At 41.1% G+C, this 23029-nt stretch overlaps 1 protein-coding gene across 1 annotated transcript in view; it reads left to right on the top strand.

The window, feature by feature from the left end:
• LOC121582728 (SHC-transforming protein 3-like) overlaps nucleotides 1-23029 on the top strand; it is a 97562-nt gene that overhangs the window by 32279 nt on the left and 42254 nt on the right. Inside the window, exons 2-3 of the mRNA XM_041898786.2 lie at nucleotides 12305-12375; nucleotides 15921-15984. Coding sequence (XP_041754720.1) covers nucleotides 12305-12375; nucleotides 15921-15984 — 135 coding nt within the window. The remainder of the gene's footprint in view (nucleotides 1-12304; nucleotides 12376-15920; nucleotides 15985-23029) is intronic.

Here is a 23029-nt window from a genome sequence, read left to right as displayed (position 1 = left end):
CAAGTGTTGATGTCTCCACATGTTTCTGATTTTGAGGCTTGGGCATATAGAGACTGCAGTTCATCTGTATAATCCCCTGCAAGGAGAGAGAAATGCATGAATAATATTAAAATGCCATATTCCTTTAATTGAATATATATTCCTGTTTTATATATCCTTTATAACATGCCAGTATTTTTTTTTTATCCATTGCTTACATTAGGATGAAGTAGCCTTAGTTATCAACTAATATAAAACCATGTTATCTTGAACATCAGTTTAATTTAATAATATGTGCAGGTGTGAAAGTTGTATGAATTAATCATAATGCAAGCCCACTCATTGTGAAGCAGTAGCGGTGCGTGGGTAAAATCATAGGGAAGCCAAGCCTCACCCCCCAAAAAAGCCCCCTCACCCCCAAAAGCCATATTACAACCTATGTGTTATGATAATTGCGTTGTTTACTCTATAACCTCTTAGTTCATATGCCTTGCGCCCGTGATATATAGGTCTAAAGGCCGAGACAATAAGAAGACAGTGTTAGAATAAATTTAACCACACCTTTGTTTTATCACAGAACTGGATAGCAACCTCTGTCCAGTGAAGTCCATAAAGCATATTGCATGTAAAGTAACAGACAGTTAAATGACCTACAGCATGGTCAAGCAAGTTAATGTTTCCGACATTTTCGGACCACTAAACAACTATTGATTTAGAACCACAGGGAGTTACCGCAAGTTGCAAAGAAAACAGGAGCTGCCTCCACTATTCCAGCACCATTTGAACTTCAACATCATCAAATCACCTCTGCTTAGTCTAATACAGTGACAACTAAAAGATACCAAAAACAATTAAGTCCAATCAACGTAAACAAAATATGATGTGGCTGTCCATGGTTCTGATTTCTGTGTGCGTGTGTGTGTGCGTGCATTCGCGCAAGTAGAAAAACATGTTGACTCATCCTACTTGTCGAGAAACGCCAATGCCGTCCTCTTTTTCATGTTGACGAAACAGTCTATCACTCTGTCATACAGTACACGCTTTTATTTTTGGTTGTCCTAGGCTACCTGGCTATAATGCTTGCTCGCTAGCCTAACTTCCATTCATGGGCAACATTAGCGAGTTAACGTTAGCCTTCTACATCTAGCTACATATTGAACTTCCATCCTCTCAGGCCAAGGGCACAACAATCAGAATCGGCGTTATAATCATTGGCCAGTACAGAGAATTAAGTAAAACCACAAGTCCACATTTTTGTTAGCTGGCTAGCTAGCCACCGGTGGACAACACAACGAGATGAACCAATTCAAGTTTTTCTGTCAATGACGTACAGAATGCTCTCAATGGGATTTGATAGGAGTGACGCTAAATCCAAGCTGGCTTCCCTTGACACTTTTTTTTTTGGTGCGCCAGGACCATTCACAGTTGAGCTCGCTCAGTTTAGCTTAATGCTGATTGGCTAATTTTTTATACTTTTCTTGTCAAGGGAGGCCAGATGCTCGCTGGGTTTTCTTGCCTTCAATGATATGGGCGGCAACAATGTCATACTCATTTGGACCAGACAGCATCAGATAGATGGCCTACACGTAGAGAGACAGAGGGGCGCTGTTTCGCTCGCTCGGATGCTTTCTCCTGTGAGATACATTACGAATTGAAGGAAAATTATGAAACACAGAGAGACGAAAGATACATTATTTTATGTTATTTTTTATATTGTTTTTTAGGAAGCCTGGCTTCCCTTGGCATCCATGAATACACGCCACTGTTGTGAAGCAATATTAGCTTCACAGTGAAACACCACTTCTGGCTATTAATAATTCTTAAACTGTCTGTAAAATAGCTTATTTAGCTATCTCAAAAACTCATAGCCTGTATGATATCATGCATGCAAGCTTACCTGTCCAACTAGCGCTCACAGTCTCACGTCAGAATTAGATGTTTAACCGTGTTTCTCAAACGTCAAAATTTGAAGTTGTTGCAAAGGTCAGATTTCGAAGTGTTTAAGGTTAAGTTTAGGCATTAACTCTGAATTTTTAAGGTTAGGGTGAAGTTTAGGCATTCACTCCGAAATCTTAAGGTTAGGCATTAACTCGGAATGGTTAAGGTAAGGGTAAAGGTTTGGGATAGGCTTAAAACTAAAATCTCAAAAACAACTTTCTATCGCTTGATTCGAACATGCAACCTTTGGAATCACCCATCCACCATTCCCAAAACCCTAACAAACCTGAAACCTACTTGAAGGTAACATCGCTCAATGTTGCCCCTAGTAGCTGCTTCCCACGTCATCTCCCCATATCCTCAGACATGGATGGACGTCCAATACTGATTTGTATCACGGGTGACCTGGCTATACCTGTTATGTCCACAATGATGGAGCAGCAGACCAAGCAATATGCGAGAGGAGGACCCTATACCGTAGGATAATTATTCTGGTCGGTGTCAACTTCATTCATTAACAGGTACTAAGGAGATCGATTCTGTTACTTTTTACTTGTTGTTGTTCACTGAATTCCTAGCAGTAGTTGCTCACGCTGCTACAGTGGCTACAAACGTCTTACACTCATTGGAATGTGAATGCGTTATCACGTGATGCTGCCTTCAAATCCCATCCCAAATGGCAGTAACCTACTAGTAAGTCGCTCTGGATAAGAGCGTCTGCGAAATGATGTAAATATAAATGTAAAAGTGCTACCTACTAGTTGATAGTGTGCTTTATAAAACGGGTCGTTTGGATCCTGGATGCTGATTGGTTGATAGCAGGGAGTTATAGCATCACAATCCCCTCATTCCACGGGTTATGCCTGTTAACAGTTCCATTAGATTTATCAATGCTCATCCACTGTCGCCCAGCCAGTCAATGTATAACCTTTATCTCCCCTGGAAAAAAGCATCTAGACAATATTTCCCCATGCTACTAGCCTAGCATTTGGTTTGGTACAGCGGGGATTATATAAACCTCGCTGTGAGCCTATCCGACCTGTGCAACATGTTGCATTTAAAAAAAATTGTTTTATCTACACCATGCCCATGTGACGAGACTGACAGTTTCTCTAATCCAGGCGAATTAATTTATCAGGACTATTATAATGGATATATCCAAATAACTGGCAATGGAAACGAAGGTAAAACAAATGTACAGTTGAAGTCGGAAGTTTACATACACTTAGGTTGGAGTCATTAAAACTCGTTTTTCAACCACTCCACAAATTTCTTATTAACAAACTATAGTTTTGGCAAGTTGGTTAGGACATCTACTTTGTGCATGACACAAGTAATTTTTCCAACAATTGTTTACAGACAGATTATTTCACTTATAATTCACTGTATCACAATTCCAGTGGGTCAGAAATGTACACACACTAAGTTGACTGTTCCTTTAAACAGCTTGGAAAATTCCAGAAAATGATGTCATGGCTTTAGAAGCTTCTGATAGGCTAATTGACATCATTTGAGTCAATTGGAGGTGTACCTGTGGATGTATTTCAAGGCCTACCTTCAAACTCAGTGCCTCTTTGCTTGACATCATGGGAAAATCAAAAGAAATCAGCCAAGACCTCAGAAAAAAAATGGTAGACCTCCACAAGTCTGGTTTATCCTTGGGAGCAATTTCTAAATGCCTGAAGGTACCACGTTCATCTGTACAAAGAATAGTACGCAAGTATAAACACCATGGGACCACGCAGCCGTCATATCACTCAGAAAGGAGACGCATTCTGTCTCCTTGAGATGAACGTACTTTGGTGCGAAAAGTGCAAATCAATCCCAGAACAACACCAAAGATGCTGGAGGAAACGGGTACAAAAGTATCTATATCCACAGTAAAACAAGTCCTGTATCGACATAACCTGAAAGGCCTCTCAGCAAAGAAGAAGCCACTGCTCCAAAACCACCATAAAAAAGCCAGACTACGGTTTGCAACTGCACATTGGGACAAAGATTGTACTTTTTGGAGAAATGTCCTCTGGTCTGATGAAACAAAAATAGAACTGTTTGGCCATAATGTCCATCGTTATGTTTGGAGGAAAAAAAGGGTGGCTTGCAAGCCGAAGAACACCATCCCAACCCTGAAGCACGGGGGTGGCAGCATCATGCTGTGGGGGTGCTTTGCTGCAGGAGGGGCTGGTGCACTTCACAAAATAGATGGCATCATAAGAAAGGAAAATTATGTGGATATATTGAAGCAACATCTCAAGACATCAGTCAGGAAGTTAAAGCTTGGTCGCAAATGGGTCTTTCAAATGGACAATGACCCCAAGCATACTTCCAAAGATGTGGCAAAATGGCTTAAGGACAACAAAGTCAAGGTATTGGAGTGGCCATCACAAAGCCCTGACCTCAATCCTATAGAACATTTGTGGGCAGAACTGAAAAAGAGTGTGCGAGCAAGGAGGCCTACAAACCTGACTCAGTTACACCAGCTCTGTCAGGAGGAATGGGCCAAAATTCACCCAACTTATTGTGGGAAGCTTGTGGAAGGCTACCCGAAACGTTTGACCCAAGTTAAACAATTTAAAGGCAATGCTACCAAATACTAATTGAGTGTATGTAAACTTCTGACCCACTGGGAATGTGATGAAAGAAATAAAAGCGGAAATAAATCATTATCTCTACTATTATTCTGACATTTCACATTCTTAAAATAAAGTGGTGATCCTAACTGACCTAAGACAGGGAATTTTTACTAGGATTAAATGTCAGGAATTGTGAAAAACTGAGTTTAAATGTATTTGGCTAAGGTGTATGTAAACTTCTGACTTCAACTGTAAATGCACATAAGTTTGCTGTCATTTCAGCTGTTTGATGTGATTGTGTTCACTTTAGTAGTTAGTTGGCAAGCGAGCTAGCAAAGGAGAAGTAACGTTAGCCTAGCTGTCCCATTACTATCTTATTGACTCAAATCAGCTGGTTGTTGCCTATTTATAAATTATTCATTAAATCATTATTTAAGTTCTTGTCTCTCGTCATCATTGAACATCTGCTAGCTAGCTACATGCCAATGATTTGTTTAGCATAGCAACGTGGAATGAATAGAATGAACGCCTGGGTAAATATATGAATACATATATAATACAAAAATACATGAATAGAAGAATAGCTGGCCAGCTAGCTACGGCTAATACAGTCGCTACCTCTTTTCAGCCAGAATAACAGCAAAGTAGCTGTTTTCAATTGACATTCATTTGGATACATGCATAACAATGAGTTGATAATGCCCGATTTTGCCTGGCATAGCTAGAAAAGTTTGCTTTCTTGTCAGGACTCTTGTCAACACTGACTGTTAATTATGAGGAGATCGCATTGCATATCAAACACTAGGCTAGATGCTAGCTAAATAGTTTGTTGCTAGCAAACCTGCCAATATGAGAACCAAATTAAAAAATATCCATTGCTGAACAGCTGGTCACACTAGAAACATGTGGGAGGATTTGACAGGAGAAATTCATGTTCATCACTCACCACGTTAGGTCATCAGAAAATATGTCTGCATAAACAAATCAATCTAGCTAGTTACGTTGATTCCTCGTTGGACCTGCGTTTACAATGCATCCAATTTCAGTTTGTGTGGTTGTTGGTTTAGCGTTCTGTAACCTTGTAGCAAGTACAGTCTGCATGTGTAGGGGTATATTATTGTGTCTGCATGTGTAGGCGCATATTATTGTGTCATGATTGCAAGGTGTCCCGATATCTTTTCCAACTGTCCCGTTATCTGGTTTTAATGTCCATTCTAGAATGCTCTTCCAGGCAATCAGAAACGAGTATTCAACAATGCTGTCGTATAACGTGTAATAACACTCTCCTAAGGTATGGTTCCCGGCCCTTGGCTTTGCCTCTGGCCTAAGAACAGCCCTTAGTCGGGAGTTATCACATGATAATCCCCGGGTTCTCATGCCTTATTGCTTAAGTATTAGGATGCCAATATTGTGTCTTTCATGTGTACATTTATTCCAAACATAGAATAGGCCTTCCGTGTTGCTGAGTTGAAAATGATGGACACTACACGGAAATATTTCTGTGTCGTGTCCAGAATTCTCACCTCAGCAAAACATCATCAACCAAACTAAACTTGTCACACAGAGTGTACTAGTATAGACACTCTGTGTGACCAGTTTAGTTTGATTGATAATGTGTAATAAGAATGAAAAATATTGTTTATTTGTTTGTGGCATACAGGACTTTCACTTACACGTATTCCAAACAAAGGCACATAGTGTTGCTGTGTTGATGAAATTCTGGACATGACTTGGAAGTCTTTTTAGTACCATACTAGTAAACTCTGTGTGATCACTAGTTGATAATGTTTTATAAGGATGACATATTGTGTTGCGTTTATGTTTATTGTTTCTAACCTTTGCATTTTGGGGTACAATTTGGGACTATTAAATATTCTTATGGTGTTTTTCCTAATGTCAAGCCTTTTCATAGATGATTCTAAAGCATCCGTTGATAGCCTGTGGTAGGCAGGGGTGGAAAGAGTACTGAAATATCCTACTCAAGTAGAAGTACTGTTACTTTTACTTGAGTCAAATGTCATTAAAGTAAAACTACTGTTGTAAAAAAACTACTAAAGTAAAAGTAAAAAGTATCTCATTTAAAAAGTACTCAGATTTAAAGTAATTTAGTTACTTAAAAAACAAAAAAACATTGACCTTATAGCTAATTTCGTTAAAGTTACCTGAACGTTGTTACACATTGTCTTTTCAATGCAATACATTTAAGAGGAAATTAATGTACAGAATGTACAGTATAATTAAGTTCATTCATTGTTTGAGTTGCAGCAAGGCACACTTGTATATAAAAATTAAAGATTTGTCAATACTATTAATATTTGAAAATAAATGAAACATTCAAAGCAATTAAAATGTATTGATGAATTATAAGCAATACAAAATAAAGTACATAAACAAGAAATCACCCATTCAAGCTCTTTTCCACACTCATTTTCCTTAAAGAATTTCCCGTCATTCCCTCATTCACTCACTCACCAATGCAAGTCCAAATGGGGAGTTCCAGGGCAGACTGGACATACAGTACCTAAAATATTTGATTTCAAATTAGCTCTGGAGGCAACAACAGAACATCATGGAAATATAAATGAATAAGCAAATCCCTCTGAAATAGAGAAGGGGCTGTAGATGTTGCATTAGATTGATTCACTATATACAGTATAGGTTACATGCACAGAGTACATTATGTAATGTTCCTTGAGCAAAAACAAAGGAGTTCTGTTTTAGCGTCTTCACTTCTCTCTGAACTTGCTGGTCAGTTTCAGCAGGAGGTGATTTTCAAAGTGAATCGAGTCTATCCTGGCTCACTTTGCAGTGAAGAGCAGTCCAACACAGCTAAAAAATACCTGTACAGTGCATTTGGAAAGTATTCAGACCCCTTCACTTTTTCCACTATTTGGTACATTACAGCCTTAATCTAAAATGGATTAAATTGTTTGTGTTTTTCTCATCAATCTACACACAATACCCCATAATGACAAAGCAAAAACAAGTTTAGAAATGTTTGTAAATGTATTTAAAATAGAAAACAGAAATACCTTATTTACATAAGTATTCAGACCCTTTTCTATGAGACTCGGAATTGAGCTCAGGTGCATCCTGTTTCCTTTTATCTTCCTTGAGTTGTTTCTACAACTTGATTGGAGTCCACCTGTGGTAAATTCAATTGATTGGACATGATTTGGAAAGGCACACACCTGTCTATATAAGGTCCCACAGTTGACAGTGCATGACAAAGCAAAAATAGGTTTTTAGAAATGTTTGCAAATGTATAAATAAATAAAAACGGAAATATCACAATTACATAAGTATTCAGACCCTTCACTCTGTACTTTGTTGAAGAACTTTTGGCAGCCTCGGGTCCTCTTGGGTATGATTCTATAAACTTGGCACACCTGTACTTGGGGAGTTTCTCCCATTCTTCTCTGCAGCTCTGTCATGTTGGATGGGGAACGTCGCTGCACAGCTATTTTCAGGTCTCTCTAGAGATGTTAGATTGGGTTCAAATCTGGGCTCTGGCTGGGCCACTCATGGACATTCAAAGACTTGTCCCGAAGCCACTCCTGCGTTGTCTTGGCTGTGTGCTTATGGTTGTTGTCTTGTTGGAAGGTGAACCTTCGCCCCCAGACTGAGGTCCTGAGCGCTCTGGAGCAGGTTTTCATCAAGGATCTCTCTGTACTTTGCTCTGTTCATCTTTCCCTCGATCCTGACTATTCTCCCAGTCCCTGCCTCTGAAAAACATCACCACAGCATGGTGCTGCCACCACCTTGCATCACCATAGGGTTGGTGCCAGGTTTCGTCCAGACGTGACGCTTAGCATTCAGGCCAAAGAGTTACATCTTGGAACTCTTGAGCTCTGTCAGAACGACCTTCGGGTTCTTGGTCACCTCCCTGACCAAGGCCTTTCTCCCCCGATTGCTCAGTTAGGCCGGGCGGCCAGCTCTAGGAAGAGACTTGGTGGTTCCAAACTTCTTCCATATAAGAATGATGGAATCCACTGTCTTCTAGGGGACGTTCAATGCTGCAGAAATGTTTTGGTACACTTCCCCATATCTGTGCCTCGACACAATCCTGTCTGAGAGCTCTACGGGCAATTCCTTTGACCTCATGGCTTGGTTTTTTCTCTGACATGCACTGTCAACTGTGGGATCTTATATAGACAGGTGTGTGCCTTTCTAAATCATGTCCAATCAATTGAATTTACCACAGGTGGACTCCAATCAAGTTGTAGAAACATCTCAAGGATGATCAAAGGAAACAGGATGCACCTGAGCTCAATTTCGAGTCTCATAGCAAAGTGTCTGAATACTTATGTAAATAAGGTATGTTTTTTTATTTAAATACATTTGCAAGAATTTCTAAAAACCTGTTTTCGATTTGTCATCATGGGGTATTGTGTGTACATTGATGAGGAAAACAATTAATTTAATCCATTTTAGAATAAGGCTGGAGCGTAACAAAATGTGGAAAAAGTGAAGGGGTCTGAATTCTTTCTGAATGGCAAATACACAACATACACACATTGAATATTTCAGCAAATTCTGCTGTATGTGGCAACTTAGTTAATCAAACCAATGACATCACAATAGCCCAAACACAGACTTTCCATACTTCCATACTACTGACTTGAGTTTGTCAGACGTTCACAGACCTAAAATGTTATTTAATGTTCAGCTGAGTAACTAGCTAATTTAGATGCAAGGATCGCTTGCTAATGTTAGCCTGCTAGACTACCTCTACAATGTATCCTCAAGTTCGGAGCAGAGTTCTTTTAGGATGCCACCTCCGCCATCCTGGGTAAGCAAAGCTTGCATTGCATCGCCTCTCCTGTGCTTGAAGGAGAACTGGTCACAGTCTCCTCCATCTCCATTGTTTTCACACACACCGCTTTGATAAACAAAACGTTGTCCACTCTATTCGTAATAGAAAACTGTATTGAGATCAAATGTTTTATAGATGAGAACATTTGCAGAATGTCGGACAAAATCCATCTCGCTCCATCTTCTCCCACTGCTGGCCACTGCGCTTCCTCTCATCACCATATTTGGTGGTGAGGGGAAACTCCAACCAGATGCTTCAGATTTATACATCCGGTGAAATATTTGGCTCATTGTTCTATCTGTGGTATTATATTGTGGTTACAAAACCTTATACAGTGGCAGACATCTCAATTTATCAACTGTGGTACTCACTTTGGGTACTGTACAGTGCTTAATTTGTCAATCAGGAGTTGCCAGAACAAAAAGTGAGCATGAGAGGGGGTGGGGGAGTTCTGAGGTACCGGAATGCATGAGGAAAAAAATATCCTTTGTAATAAAGCATTGACTGCATGTATATCAACGCATTTGCATAGTGGCATAGAGCAGTAGAGTAGAGGTTCTTACAGAAGTTGCACACATGGGGAACATTTTTAGTAGCCTAGGGTCTGGGAAAAATTTGTCCTTTTTATAAACACATTTCATTAATTCTACGTCATTTTACATGACTGATCTTTTTTAATACCTCACAAATAAGCGAAATGGCAGGCTTTGACACTGACAAACTGAGAATCTGAGATCAATAAAAACAACCGCGTCTTGAATCCATCAATAGCATAGGCCTAGGTGTGTTTCACTGACTAACCCAATGATGCGCAGCTCACTCGCTGGTGATGCGATCGTGCCAAAAGCCTGTCTATCTCTCTTGTTTTACTTTGTAAAACGATATTTGGAAGTTGATCAAATATTTTGGTAGCCTACAGCATAGTCTTCTCTTTTCAGCAGGAGCCATTTGCTTTCCAACCTGGGTTTTCCCTCCATTGTATTTGAAATATTGGTAAAGGCATGTTTTGTCTGCATACTGTTTGTTCACTGACAGATTTTCCGCGCATTCACGACTGTAGGCTATTCCTTGTTTCTGGGCTACAATCCACAGCTAGACTATTTAAAAAAAGAAGCTATTGATACTCTGTGGCTAAATTATAGGCATTATCATGGTGTAGTAGGCTATTCTGAATGATTTAATTTATTTCTGAAAAGACAGCAGTCATTCTATAACTTTGGAAAATATATTTCAATTTATCAGGGGTGCTGCAGTTTCTTCAGAACCCTTTAAGGAAATAAAGGATGAAGTGCAACGCTGGAGAGATGAGTTGCAGGCTCATGTATATCAGAGCAGAGAGGGAGAGAGATCATAGAAAGTGAGTTTCATTATAGTTATGTGAGAGATACAGGCGTGCTTCTCACACAGCGCTTCTCACACAGCGCTTCTCACACAGCCACGGCCACCCGTTGGTCTCACACATACAGTATGTTACAATATTGCGCAAACCATAAACCCGAATCAACTCTTAGATTATTAGGCCCGGGCTGAAAATCTACTTTTTCACATTATGTTTTTTTGTGGGGGCAGGAGAATTAACAAAGTGGCAACTCGAATGAACTTTGATCGCTTTTATTAGAATTTTTACATTGCAAAAAGTGAACATTATTTTTCATGCCACGAGAGTTACCGGATCCAGCCAAATAGGTTCCGGAACAAAACAGTCCAAAACAGAGAGGTGCCGGATCCTGCTCAAATTAAGCACTGGTACTGTGAAAGCAAAAACATGTAGAATTTCTGTGCAAATCGATAAATAAAGATCTATTCTATTCCACCACTTCAGATCATAGTTTTTGTACACGTAATATCTATAGCATTCTGTATCACCTTTGACCAATAGGCTACAGAAGTTAACCAGCCAGGCAGCATACTGCACTGTATATTATGATATGAAGTGATTTGGATTTATTTCCTATTTTTGCCTTGTTTTGTTTAGTGCCACTTCTTTTTATTTTTTTTTATTTTATTTTATTTTACCTTTATTTAACTAGGCAAGTCAGTTAAGAACAAATTCTTATTTACAATGACGGCCTACACCGGCCAAACCCGGACGACGCTGGGCCAATTGTGCGCCGCCCTATGGGACTCCCAATCACGGCCGGTTGTGATACAGCCTGGAATCGAAACAGGGGGTCTGTAGTGACACCTCAAGCACTGAGATGCAGTGCCTTAGACTGCTGCGCCACTCGGGTGAAGATCAGGAGAGAAACTCATCTCTCTCTCTTTTTCTTCCCAAGGACAAAATGTTCACTGCATGTGGCATTAGTCAGATAGAAGAGAGGAAGGAATGTGGGTGGATGTTATACTGCATGGGATAGGAAGACAATTACATTACTTGGATCATAATGCACTAACATGTGTGTCTCTGTGAGAGGAAATGAGCCCTCTGCATAGTGTAGGTCACTTTTTTCCCCAGACACTAACCTGCCCTGGCATCCCCTGGCCTGCTCCTATAGCTCTGCTGCTGTACCTCACAAAGAGTCTGAGACTGGAGTACTGATCTACGATCAGTTTAGATTTTTTGACCATAATAAATGAGATATGGATGCATCAAGTGTCTCAGAGTAGGAGTGCTGATATAGGATCCGTTTTCTCCCTGTCCACATAGTCTTATTGACTATAACTTTATGTTCATCACTCCTACTCTGACATGCTTTGTGAATATGGGCCATGGATGGTTCTCTTCCTCAGACTACAATGGCTGCTTGTAAGAAGAGTTAGCATTGGTGTTGTTTTGAACACTACAGTATGTTATTTTGAAGGTGCCTCTTGGTATCTGCTGTTATACAACCATGTCATGTTGCAGAAGACACATAGCATGTTATATTGCCCCAGTCATGTTTGAACCATTGACCTATATCCCTGGATGTTAAAGTCACATTGTTTTGTCTGACACATGCTATGCTTCACTTCTTAACATTCATGCCATTAAATAATAGTTGTCTCTTCTCCTTTCTAGTATTTAGGTTGCATAGAAGTGCTTCGGTCGATGAGATCACTTGACTTCAACATAAGATCGCAAATCACGAGGTAAGAGATATTCATTTTGTTGAAGAATATTTATACTATTTCTGGGAGACATTTATTATGTTTTGCGTTATCCATTTTACCCCTGTACTTACCTATACTTTGCTCTGCGACAGACTAGCGTCCTGTCCAGGGGGTGTACTTGTACATCAAGCTGCCTCACGCTACAGAAATAGGAGATGTTCTGGCTCGGACAAGGATTACTTGTCAAAGGCTTACTATACTTCCATGTAGCTTCCATGTGGTCCTCTGTAGCTCAATTGGTAGAGCATGGCGCTTGTAACGCCAGGGTAGTGGGTTCGATCCCCGGGACCACCCATATGTAAAAATGTATGCACACGTGACTGTAAGTCGCTTTGGATAAAAGCGTCTGCTAAATGGCATATAATATTTATATTATATGTTATACTCACCTGATTGCCTCTGTGTATTTTGATTTGTCCCCATTGTCCCCAACATAAATAGAATTAGAAGATGCCTGCATTTCCTATGGTTGTTTATTGAATAACAAGGCTATGGTTGCCAGTAGAGCTGTTACTGTGAGAGAGGTGGAGTACTGTGGCATGTTTGTGTCACGTTTACTTTTCTGCTTGACTTCATGGAGTCAGCTAGCCTGGTTAAACCAGATTGAAAGCTGTGCTCAGAGCTTTTCACAATGTTGAGCCTAACAACTTTGTTATGTCGTGATCATGAGAAAATGATCTTGTGATCTCGACCAAAAAAATAATAACTTTTGATCATGAGATAAATAATTTATGATCTCGACATAAGGAGGGAATTCTTAATTTATTCATATGTCCTCTCTGGACTTCCGTTATTAATATACTTTTTGATTCTGAAAGAATTGAGTGCATGTATTTAAATACAGTGATACAAATAAACTAAACAAACCTCTGTCTCATCACCACCAAAGCTGCTGTTACTGTACTGTAGGTAGAAAAAAATATCTAGAAAAAAAATATTTGATAAAATATAGATTTTGGCCTTTACTACTAAAGCCCATAGAAACTCATTGAATAACACATTCATAAATGTATGAATAAATCATAGGTTTTGAAGTGTCTGTTCTAAATCTAGGAGATATAAAAAAATCTCAGGAAATATATATATATTCTTTACACATATTTAACCCCTTTTTTGGGGTAGGCACGAAACTACCTTCATACTTCCATTTGTTTTTTTTATCCGGTACCGGTTACATTCAGACGAGTACCGTGACACTTGTGGTGGTCGTAGAGCAAAACAGAGAACACCAGCGTGTTCGTGAGAATCACCCCTTTCCACAGTGGGAAGTCCCAATAGTTTGTATCCCAATAGTTTGTATCCACAGTCCCAATAGTTTGTATCCCAAACGGTTTGGACACTATCAAACAGAAATTGGCACATCGACGATACCGACTTCAGACGAGTCTCCTGACACTTGTGGGGGTCATAGAGCAAAACGGAGAACACCATAATAGTTTGTAGGTCAAAGCGTTTGGACACTACAGACGTTTTCTTCGGAATGTCTCATGTCCTGACAAATACCGCTCTAGCTCGGCCAACTTTCTCCGCAGATGCGGAGTGCAACACTGACGGATGCAGTGGATTGAGACTCATCCGATGCAAAAAAACGGATAACGCTAGTCTGTAGAAGTACAGATTTTGTACAGTGAGGGGAAAAAAGTATTTGATCCCCTGCTGATTTTGTATGTTTGCCCACTGACAAAAACATGATCAGTCTATAATTGTAATGGTAGGTTTATTTGAACAGTGAGAGACAGAATAACAACAACAAAATCCAGAAAAACGCATGTCAAAAATGTTATAAATTGATTTGCATTTTAATGAGGGAAATAAGTATTTGACCCCCTCGCAATCAGAAAGATTTCTGGCTCCCAGGTGTCTTTTATACAGGTAATGAGCTGAGATTAGGAGCACACTCTTAAAGGGAGTGCTCCTAATCTCAATCAATCAGATTCCAAACTCTCCACCATGGCCAAGGCCAAATAGCTCTCCAAGGATGTCAGGGACAAGATTGTAGACCTACACAAGGCTGGAATGGGCTACAAGACCATCGCCAAGCAGCTTGGTGAGAAGGTGACAACAGTTGGTGCGATTATTCGCAAATGGAAGAAACACAAAAGAACTGTCAATCTCCCTCGGCCTGGGGCTCCATGCAAGATCTCACCTCGTGGAGTTGCAATGATCATGAGAACGGTGAGGAATCAGCCCAGAACTACACAGCAGGATCTTGTCAATGATCTCAAGGCAGCTGGGACCATAGTAACCAAGAAAACAATTGGTAACACACTACGCCGTGAAGGACTGAAATCCTGCAGCGCCCGCAAGGTCCCCCTGCTCGAGAAAGCACATACAGTGGGGAAAAAAAGTATTTAGTCAGCCACCAATTGTGCAAGTTCTCCCACTTAAAAAGATGAGAGGCCTGTAATTTTCATCATAGGTACACGTCAACTATGACAGACAAAATGAGAAAAAAAAATCCAGAAAATCACATTGTAGGATTTTTAATGAATTTATTTGCAAATTATGGTGGAAAATAAGTATTTGGTCAATAACAAAAGTTTCTCAATACTTTGTTATATACCCTTTGTTGGCAATGACACAGGTCAAACGTTTTCTGTAAGTCTTCACAAGGTTTTCACACACTGTTGCTGGTATTTTGGCCCATTCCTCCATGCAGATCTCCTCTAGAGCAGTGATGTTTTGGGGCTGTCGCTGGGCAACACGGACTTTCAACTCCCTCCAAAGATTTTCTATGGGGTTGAGATCTGGAGACTGGCTAGGCCACTCCAGGACCTTGAAATGCTTCTTACGAAGCCACTCCTTCGTTGCCCGGGCGGTGTGTTTGGGATCATTGTCATGCTGAAAGACCCAGCCACGTTTCATCTTCAATGCCCTTCTATGGACATTTCGTTCAACCTCATAGCTTGGTTTTTGCTCTGACATGCATTGTCAACTGTGGGACCTTATATAGAAAGGTTTGTGCCTGTCCAAATCATGTCCAATCAATTGAATTTACCACAGGTGGACTCCAATGAAGTTGTAGAAACATCTCAAGGACGATCAATAGAAACAGGATGCACCTGAGCTCAATTTCGAGTCTCAAAGCAAATGGTCTGAATACTTATGTAAAAAGGTATTTCTGTTTTTTTTTGCTAACATTTCTAAAAACCTGTTTTCGCTTTGTCATTATGGGGTATTGTGTGTCATGAGGTCGCTTCTTGGATTATCAGGTGCATTATCATCATATCAGTCTATAATCTAGGAGATAGCTGTCTTATGACAAAGAGGACCAGGATTGCCTCTATCTGTACTATAAAAGACTGTTGTAGCTACCCTTTGTTAACTGTATGTATTTTTTGTGGCATAGTAGTGACCATCCTTTCATAGTGTACCTCTATCTACTTCAGAATCCATACACATATTTCTCTTACATCGATAAGACTGCTGATAGCTAAGCTTACCCGTTTTTAACCAGATGTATTTTCTGTGGCATGGTAGAGTGACCATCCTCTCCTTGTGTCCCTCTATCTCTCTACAACCAGAGAGGCCATCAGTTTGGTGTGTGAGGCTGTTCCTGGTGCCAAAGGAGCGCTGCAGAAGAGAAAGGTACTCCCTAACCACCATATCTGGGGAGAGAGAGAGAGAGAGCGAGTGAGAGGAATATAGAGAGATGGAAAGCGGAAGAAGCGGGGGGCAGGATGGAGGTGTGGGACTGTGTGCTGTGTGTGCGTGAGCGTAGATCCAGCCCACAATGCACAGTGATCGCACTGCTCTGCTCAGCTCTGCTTTGCTATGTCTCATGTAGTCCTGTATATCACTAATCAGGAGGCTGAGCTGGAGAGCCATGCTATATGTCTGTGTCCTTGTACTGTGGGTTGTATGTTACTGTGGAAGACCATGTTTGAGCTGGAGAAGGGGAGCCATGCTGTTTGTTACAGTGTTGATCCATATTTCTGTCTGAGAGAAGCTTGGGGATATGTGCCATTGTGGTGTGTTTGTGTTTGAGTGTGAGTGTGAGTGTGAGTGTGAGTGTGAGTGTGAGTGTGTGTGTGTGTGTGTGGGTGTGTGTGTGGGTGTGGGTGTGGGTGTGTGTGTGTGTGTGTGTGTGTGTGTGTGTGTGTGTGTGTGTGTGTGTGTGTGTGTGTGTGTGTGTGTGTGTGTGTGTGTGTGTGCGTGCGTGCGTGCGTGCGTGCGTGTTACTGAGCTGGAGATGGGGAGCCATGCTATGTGTCTGAGAGGACCCTGTATCCTCTTACAATAAAGTGAAACATATTAATATTCAGTTTGGATTCCAGGCTAGCCTTTCTAGTGTGTTTCTGGGTATGTGCAATACACTTCCAACACATTTCCTTATTGGCTCTCTTCCTTTAGCCTGGGAGAATAGAATAATCTAACTAACTAATGTCATTAGGGTTGCAAAAATCTGGTAACTTTCCCAAAATCCCTGGTTCTCCAGAAATCCCTGTTGGAAGAGTCCCAGAATCAGGAAGGAATCCTCCAACAAGGATTTCTGGAAAACCTGGGAAATGTTTGCAACCCTAGATGTCATAAAACTGTTGACTCTCACAATATAGCTGCTGCTTCCAGTGGTGTAAAGTACTTAAGTAAAAATACTTTCAAGTACTACTTAAGTCGTTTTGGGGGGTATCTGTACTTTACTATGTACAGTGGGGAAAAACGGTATTTAGTCAGCCACCAATTGTGCAAGTTCTCCCACTTAAAAAGATGAGAGAGGCCTGTAATTTTCATCATAGGTACACGTCAACTATGACAGAAAAATTGAGATTTTTTTTCTCCAGAAAATCACATTGTAGGATTTTTAAGGAATTTATTTGCAAATTATGGTGGAAAATAAGTATTTGATCACCTACAAACAAGCAAGATTTCTGGCTCTCACAGACCTGTAACTTCTTCTTTAAGAGGCTCCTCTGTCCTCCACTCGTTACCTGTATTAATGGCACATGTTTGAACTTGTTTTCAGTATAAAAGACACCTGTCCACAACCTCAAACAGTCACACTCCAAACTCCACTATGGCCAAGACCAAAGAGCTGTCAAAGGACACCAGAAACAAAATTGTAGACCTGCACCAGGCTGGGAAGACTGAATCTGCAATAGGTAAGCAGCTTGGTTTGAAGAAATCAACTGTGGGAGCAATTATTAGGAAATGGAAGACATACAAGACCACTGATAATCTCCCTCGATGTGGGGCTCTACGCAAGATCTCACCCCGTGGGGTCAAAATGATCACAAGAACGGTGAGCAAAAATCCCAGAACCACACGGGGGGACCTAGTGAATGACCTGCAGAGAGCTGGGACCAAAGTAACAAAGCCTACCATCAGTAACACACTACGCCGCCAGGGACTCAAATCCTGCAGTGCAAGACGTGTCCCCCTGCTTAAGCCAGTACATGTCCAGGCCCGTCTGAAGTTTGCTAGAGTGCATTTGGATGATCCAGAAGAGGATTGGGAGAATGTCATATGGTCAGATGAAACCAAAATATAACTTTTTGGTAAAAACTCAACTCGGTCGTGTTTGGAGGACAAAGAATGCTGAGTTGCATCCAAAGAACACCATACCTACTGTGAAGCATGGGGGTGGAAACATCATGCTTTGGGGCTGTTTTTCTGCAAAGGGACCAGGACGACTGATCCGTGTAAAGGAAAGAATGAATGGGGCCATGTATCGTGAGATTTTGAGTGAAAACCTCCTTCCATCAGCAAGGGCATTGAAGATGGAACGTGGCTGGGTCTTTCAGCATGACAATGATCCCAAACACACCGCCCGGGCAACGAAGGAGTGGCTTCGTAAGAAGCATTTCAAGGTCCTGGAGTGGCCTAGCCAGTCTCCAGATCTCAACCCCATAGAAAATCTTTGGAGGGAGTTGAAAGTCTGTGTTGCCCAGCGACAGCCCCAAAACATCACTGCTCTAGAGGAGATCTGCATGGAGGAATGGGCCAAAATACCAGCAACAGTGTGTGAAAACCTTGTGAAGACTTACAGAAAACGTTTGACCTGTGTCATTGCCAACAAAGGGTATATAACAAAGTATTGAGAAACTTTTGTTATTGACCAAATACTTATTTTCCACCATCATTTGCAAATAAATTCATTAAAAATCCTACAATGTGATTTTCTGGATTTTTTCCCCTCATTTTGTCTTTCATAGTTGACGTGTACCTATGATGAAAATTACAGGCCTCTCTCATCTTTTTAAGTGGGAGAACTTGCACAATTGGTGGCTGACTAAATACTTTTTTTCCCCACTGTATATTTTTGACAACTTTTACTTTTACTCCACTACATTCCTAAAGAAAATAATATACTTTTTACTCCATACATTTTCCCTGACACCCAGAAGTTCTCGTTACATTTTGAATGCTTAGCAGGATAGGAAAATGGTCCAATTCACCCACTTATCACTTCCCTGGTCATCCCTACTGCCTCTGATCTGGCAGACTCACTAAACACACAATGCTTCGTTTGTCAATTATGTCTAAGTGTTGGAGTGAGCCCCTGGCTATCCATAAATTAAAAAAAATCAAGAATAAATAGTGCCATCTGGTTTGCTTAACATAAGGAATTTGAAATGATTTATACTTTTACTTTTGATAATTAAGTATATTTAAAACCAAATACTTTTAGACTTTTACTCAAGTAGTATTTTACTGGGAGACTTTCACTTCAGTCATTTTCTATTAAGATATTTATACTTTGACAATTGTATGACAATTGGGTACTTTTTTCACCACTGGCTGCTTCAGTGTATTGCTGTACTTGTGCATGATGTACAACTCATCTCCTATCTGCCTCCATCTTCCTCCAGCCTCCATCTAAAGCCCTGTCCAGTATCCTGTGGAAGAGTAACCTCCAGTTTGCATGTCTAACTCATCTCCTAAAAACCAGGGTTGGGGTCAATTACATTTCAATTCAGGAAGTAAAACACATTCCAATTCCAAACTTTCCTCATTTGAAAATATTTGGAATTGTAATTTGACTGGAAAGTAACTTCCAGAGTGCAAGTCTAAAGCCATGTTCACACTGCAGGCCTTAATGGTCAAATCAGTTTTGTTTTACAAATTATTTTTGGAATACTGACTGTCCAAACAGCAAGTTACAAATGACCAAATCGGATTTGTGTGTGTTCAGACAGCAGTTACTTGCTGACATAGCTACACTAGTTGTCATAGTAATGGCAGGTGTGTGCACAGTGGTTTAGGCTGATTGGTGGTGGTGCTCGTGCTTCCTATCACTCAGAAGTTATGTATCAAGTTAAGGCGACAACAATGCCTTCCATGGAAGTTTCCCAGTTACTTTGAATGTTCAAATCGAATCAAATCAAATTGTATTTGTCACATACGCCGAATACAACAGGTGTAGACCTTACAGTGACATGTTACTTACAAGCCCTTAACAAGTGCAGTTTTAAGAAAAATAAGTGTTAAGTAAAAAATAGATCAGTAAAAAATAAAAATAAAAAACGAATAATTAAAGAGCAGCAGTACAATAACTGTAGTGAGGCTATATACAGGGGGTGCCGGTACAGAGTCAATGTGCGGGGGCACAGGTTAGTCGAGGTAATTTAGGTAATATGTACATGTAGGTAGAGTTAAAGTGACTATGCATAGATAATATACAGAGTAGAAGCAGGGTAAAAGAAGGGCGGGGGAACAATGCAAATAGTCCGGGTAGCCATTTATTAGCTGTTCAGGAGTCTTATGGCTTGGGGGTAGAAGCTGTTAAGAAGCCTTTTGGACCTAGACTTGGCGCTCCGGTACAGCTTGCCGTGCGGTAGCAGAGAGAACAGTCTATGACTAGGGTGGCTGGAGTCTTTGACAATTTTTAGGGCCTTCCTCTGACACCGCCTGGTATAGAGGTCCTGGATGGCAGGAAGCTTGGCCCCAGTGATGTACTGGGCCGTACGCACTACCCTCTGTAGTGCCTTGCGGTCGGAGGAGGCAGTGATGCAACCAGTCAGGATGCTCTCGATTGTGCAGCTGTAGAACCTTTTGAGGATCTGAAGACCCATGCCAAATCTCTTCAGTCTCCTGAGGGGGAATAGGTTTTGTCGTGCCCTCTTCAAGACTGTCTTGGTGTGTTTGGACCATGATAGTTTGTTGGTGATGTGGACACCAAGGAACTTGAAGCTCTCAACCTGCTCCACTACAGCCCTGTCGATGAGAATGGGGGCGTGCTCGTTCCTCTTTTTCCTGTAGTGCACAATCATCTCCTTTGTCTTGATCACGTTGAGGGAGAGGTTGTTATCATGGCACCACACGGCCAGGTCACTGACCTCCTCCTTATAGGCTGTCTCATCGTTGTCGGTGATCAGGCCTACCACTGTTGTGTCATCGGCAAACTTAATGATGGTGTAGGAGTCGTGCCTGGCCATGCAGTCATGGGTGAACAGGGAGTACAGGAGGGGACTGAGCACGCACCCCTGAGGGGCCCCCGTGTTGAGGATCAGCGTAGCAGATGTGTTGTTACCTACCCTTACCACCTGGGGGCGGCCCGTCAGGAAGTCCAGGATCCAGTTGCAGAGGGATGTGTTTTGTCCCAGGGTCCTTAGCTTAATGATGAGCTTTGAGGGCACTATGGTGTTGAACGCTGAGCTGTAGTCAATGAATAGCATTCTCACGTAGGTGTTCCTTTTGTCCTTTTGGGAAAGGGCAGTGTGGATCTGTTTCTGGGATAATGGTGTTGATGTGAGCCATGACCAGCCTTTCAAAGCACTTCATGGCTACAGACATGAGTGCTATGGGTCGGTAGTTATTTAGGCAGGTTACCTTAGTGTTCTTGGGCACAGGGACTATGGTGGTCTGCTTGAAACATGTTGGTATTACAGACTCAGTCAGGGACAGGTTGAAAATGTCAGTGAAGACACTTGCCAGTTGGTCAGCGCATGCTCGGAGTACACGTCCTGGTAATCCATCTGGCCCTGTGGCCTTGTGAATGTTGACCTGTTGAAAGGTCTTACTCACATCGGCTACGGAGAGCGTGATCACACAGTCGTGCGGAACAGCTGATGCTCTCATGCATGCTTCAGTGTTGCTTGCCTCAAAGCGAGCATAGAAGGAATTTAGCTCATCTGGTAGGCTTGTGTCACTGGGCAGCTCGCGACTGTGCTTCCCTTTGTAGTCAGTAATAGTTTGCTGGCCCTGCCGAGTGTCGGAGCTGGTGTAGTACGATTCAATCTTAGTCCTGTATTGGCACTTTGCCTGTTTGATGGTTCGTCGGAGGGCATAGCGGGATTTCTTATAAGCGTCCGGGTTAGAGTCCCTCTCCTTGAAAGCAGCAGCTCTACTCTTTAACTCAGTGCGGATGTTGCCTGTAATCCATGGCTTCTGGTTGGGGTATGTACGTACGGTCACTGTGGGGACGACGTCAACGGTGCACTTATTGATGAAGCCAGTGACTGATGTGGTGTACTCCTCAATGCCATTGGAAAAATCCCTGAACATATTCCAGTCTGTGCTAGCAAAACAGTCCCGTAGCTTAGCATCTGCGTCATCTGACCACTTCTTTATTGACCGAGTCACTGGTGCTTCCTGCTTTAGTTTTTGCTTGTAAGCAGGAATCAGGAGGATATAATTATGGTCAGATTTTCCAAATGTAGGGCGAGGGAGAGCTTTGTATGCATCTCTGTGTGTGGAGTAAAGGTGGTCTAGAGTTTATTTGTCCTGTAGTTGCACATTTAACATGCTGGTAGAATCATAGTGTAACACTTTTAAAGCCTCAAAGGATAAGATTATCCAACTTTCAAAACGAGTCCTTTTTGGCTAGCCACAGCAGTCAACTAGCTAGCTAGGTAGCTGTTTGGCTTTCTAGAAAATGTGTTTGTAAACAATTAACAAGCTAGTTAGCTACCACATGTTCTTGTTAAACTGTCAACAGAGTAGCTAGCAAGCAACAAGATATGTCAAATAACAGTCTAAAAACCACTTGAAGGCAAATAAATCTGATTTGACTGTTCAGACACAAGTCACATGGCCAGGAATCAGATTTGGATCTGATTGTGGCTTGAAATATCCAATTTCATGTGGTTTTTGGCTGTTCAGACTGTAGGAAAAATAACAGATTCAAATTGGATATGCAAAAAAATTGTATTTGAGCAGTGGTGTAAAGTAAAAATACTTTAAAATTCTACTTATTTCGTTTATTTTTTTAGGTATCTGTACTTTACTTTATTATTTGTATTTTTGACAACTTTTACTTTGACTATTTAGAAAATATGTACTTTTTACTCCCATATATTTTCTCTGACACCCAAAAGTACTCATTACATTTCGATTGCTCAGGCAGGACAGCAATATTGTCCAATTCATGCTAGGCTTGGGCAGTAGTATACCGAGGTATTTGGAAATAGCCACGGGATAGTTTTTCAATACCGTCGAAACTATTTATTTGAAGTTTTTCAATACAGTAAATGCCTGCAGTCAACTTGTGCATTACGTTAGGATGTGAAGCAGATTGCGTTCTTCATTTCACCTGTCACATTATTTTACATTGTGAAGCTTACCGTAGTTCCCCAGAACAGTTGACCCAGTCACCTGTTTGTTTGTAAATAAATAGCACAACCATGTTGGATAGTGCCCCTGGCTGTCTGTAAATACATTTCAAAAACAAGAAAATCGGGCCGTCTGGTTTGCT

Source organism: Coregonus clupeaformis, chromosome 15 (genome assembly GCF_020615455.1).
Source record: "Coregonus clupeaformis isolate EN_2021a chromosome 15, ASM2061545v1, whole genome shotgun sequence".
In the NCBI taxonomy this organism is placed as follows: domain Eukaryota; kingdom Metazoa; phylum Chordata; class Actinopteri; order Salmoniformes; family Salmonidae; genus Coregonus; species Coregonus clupeaformis.
Note: the sequence above shows the minus strand (reverse complement) of the source record. Positions and strands in the feature narration are given on the sequence as shown.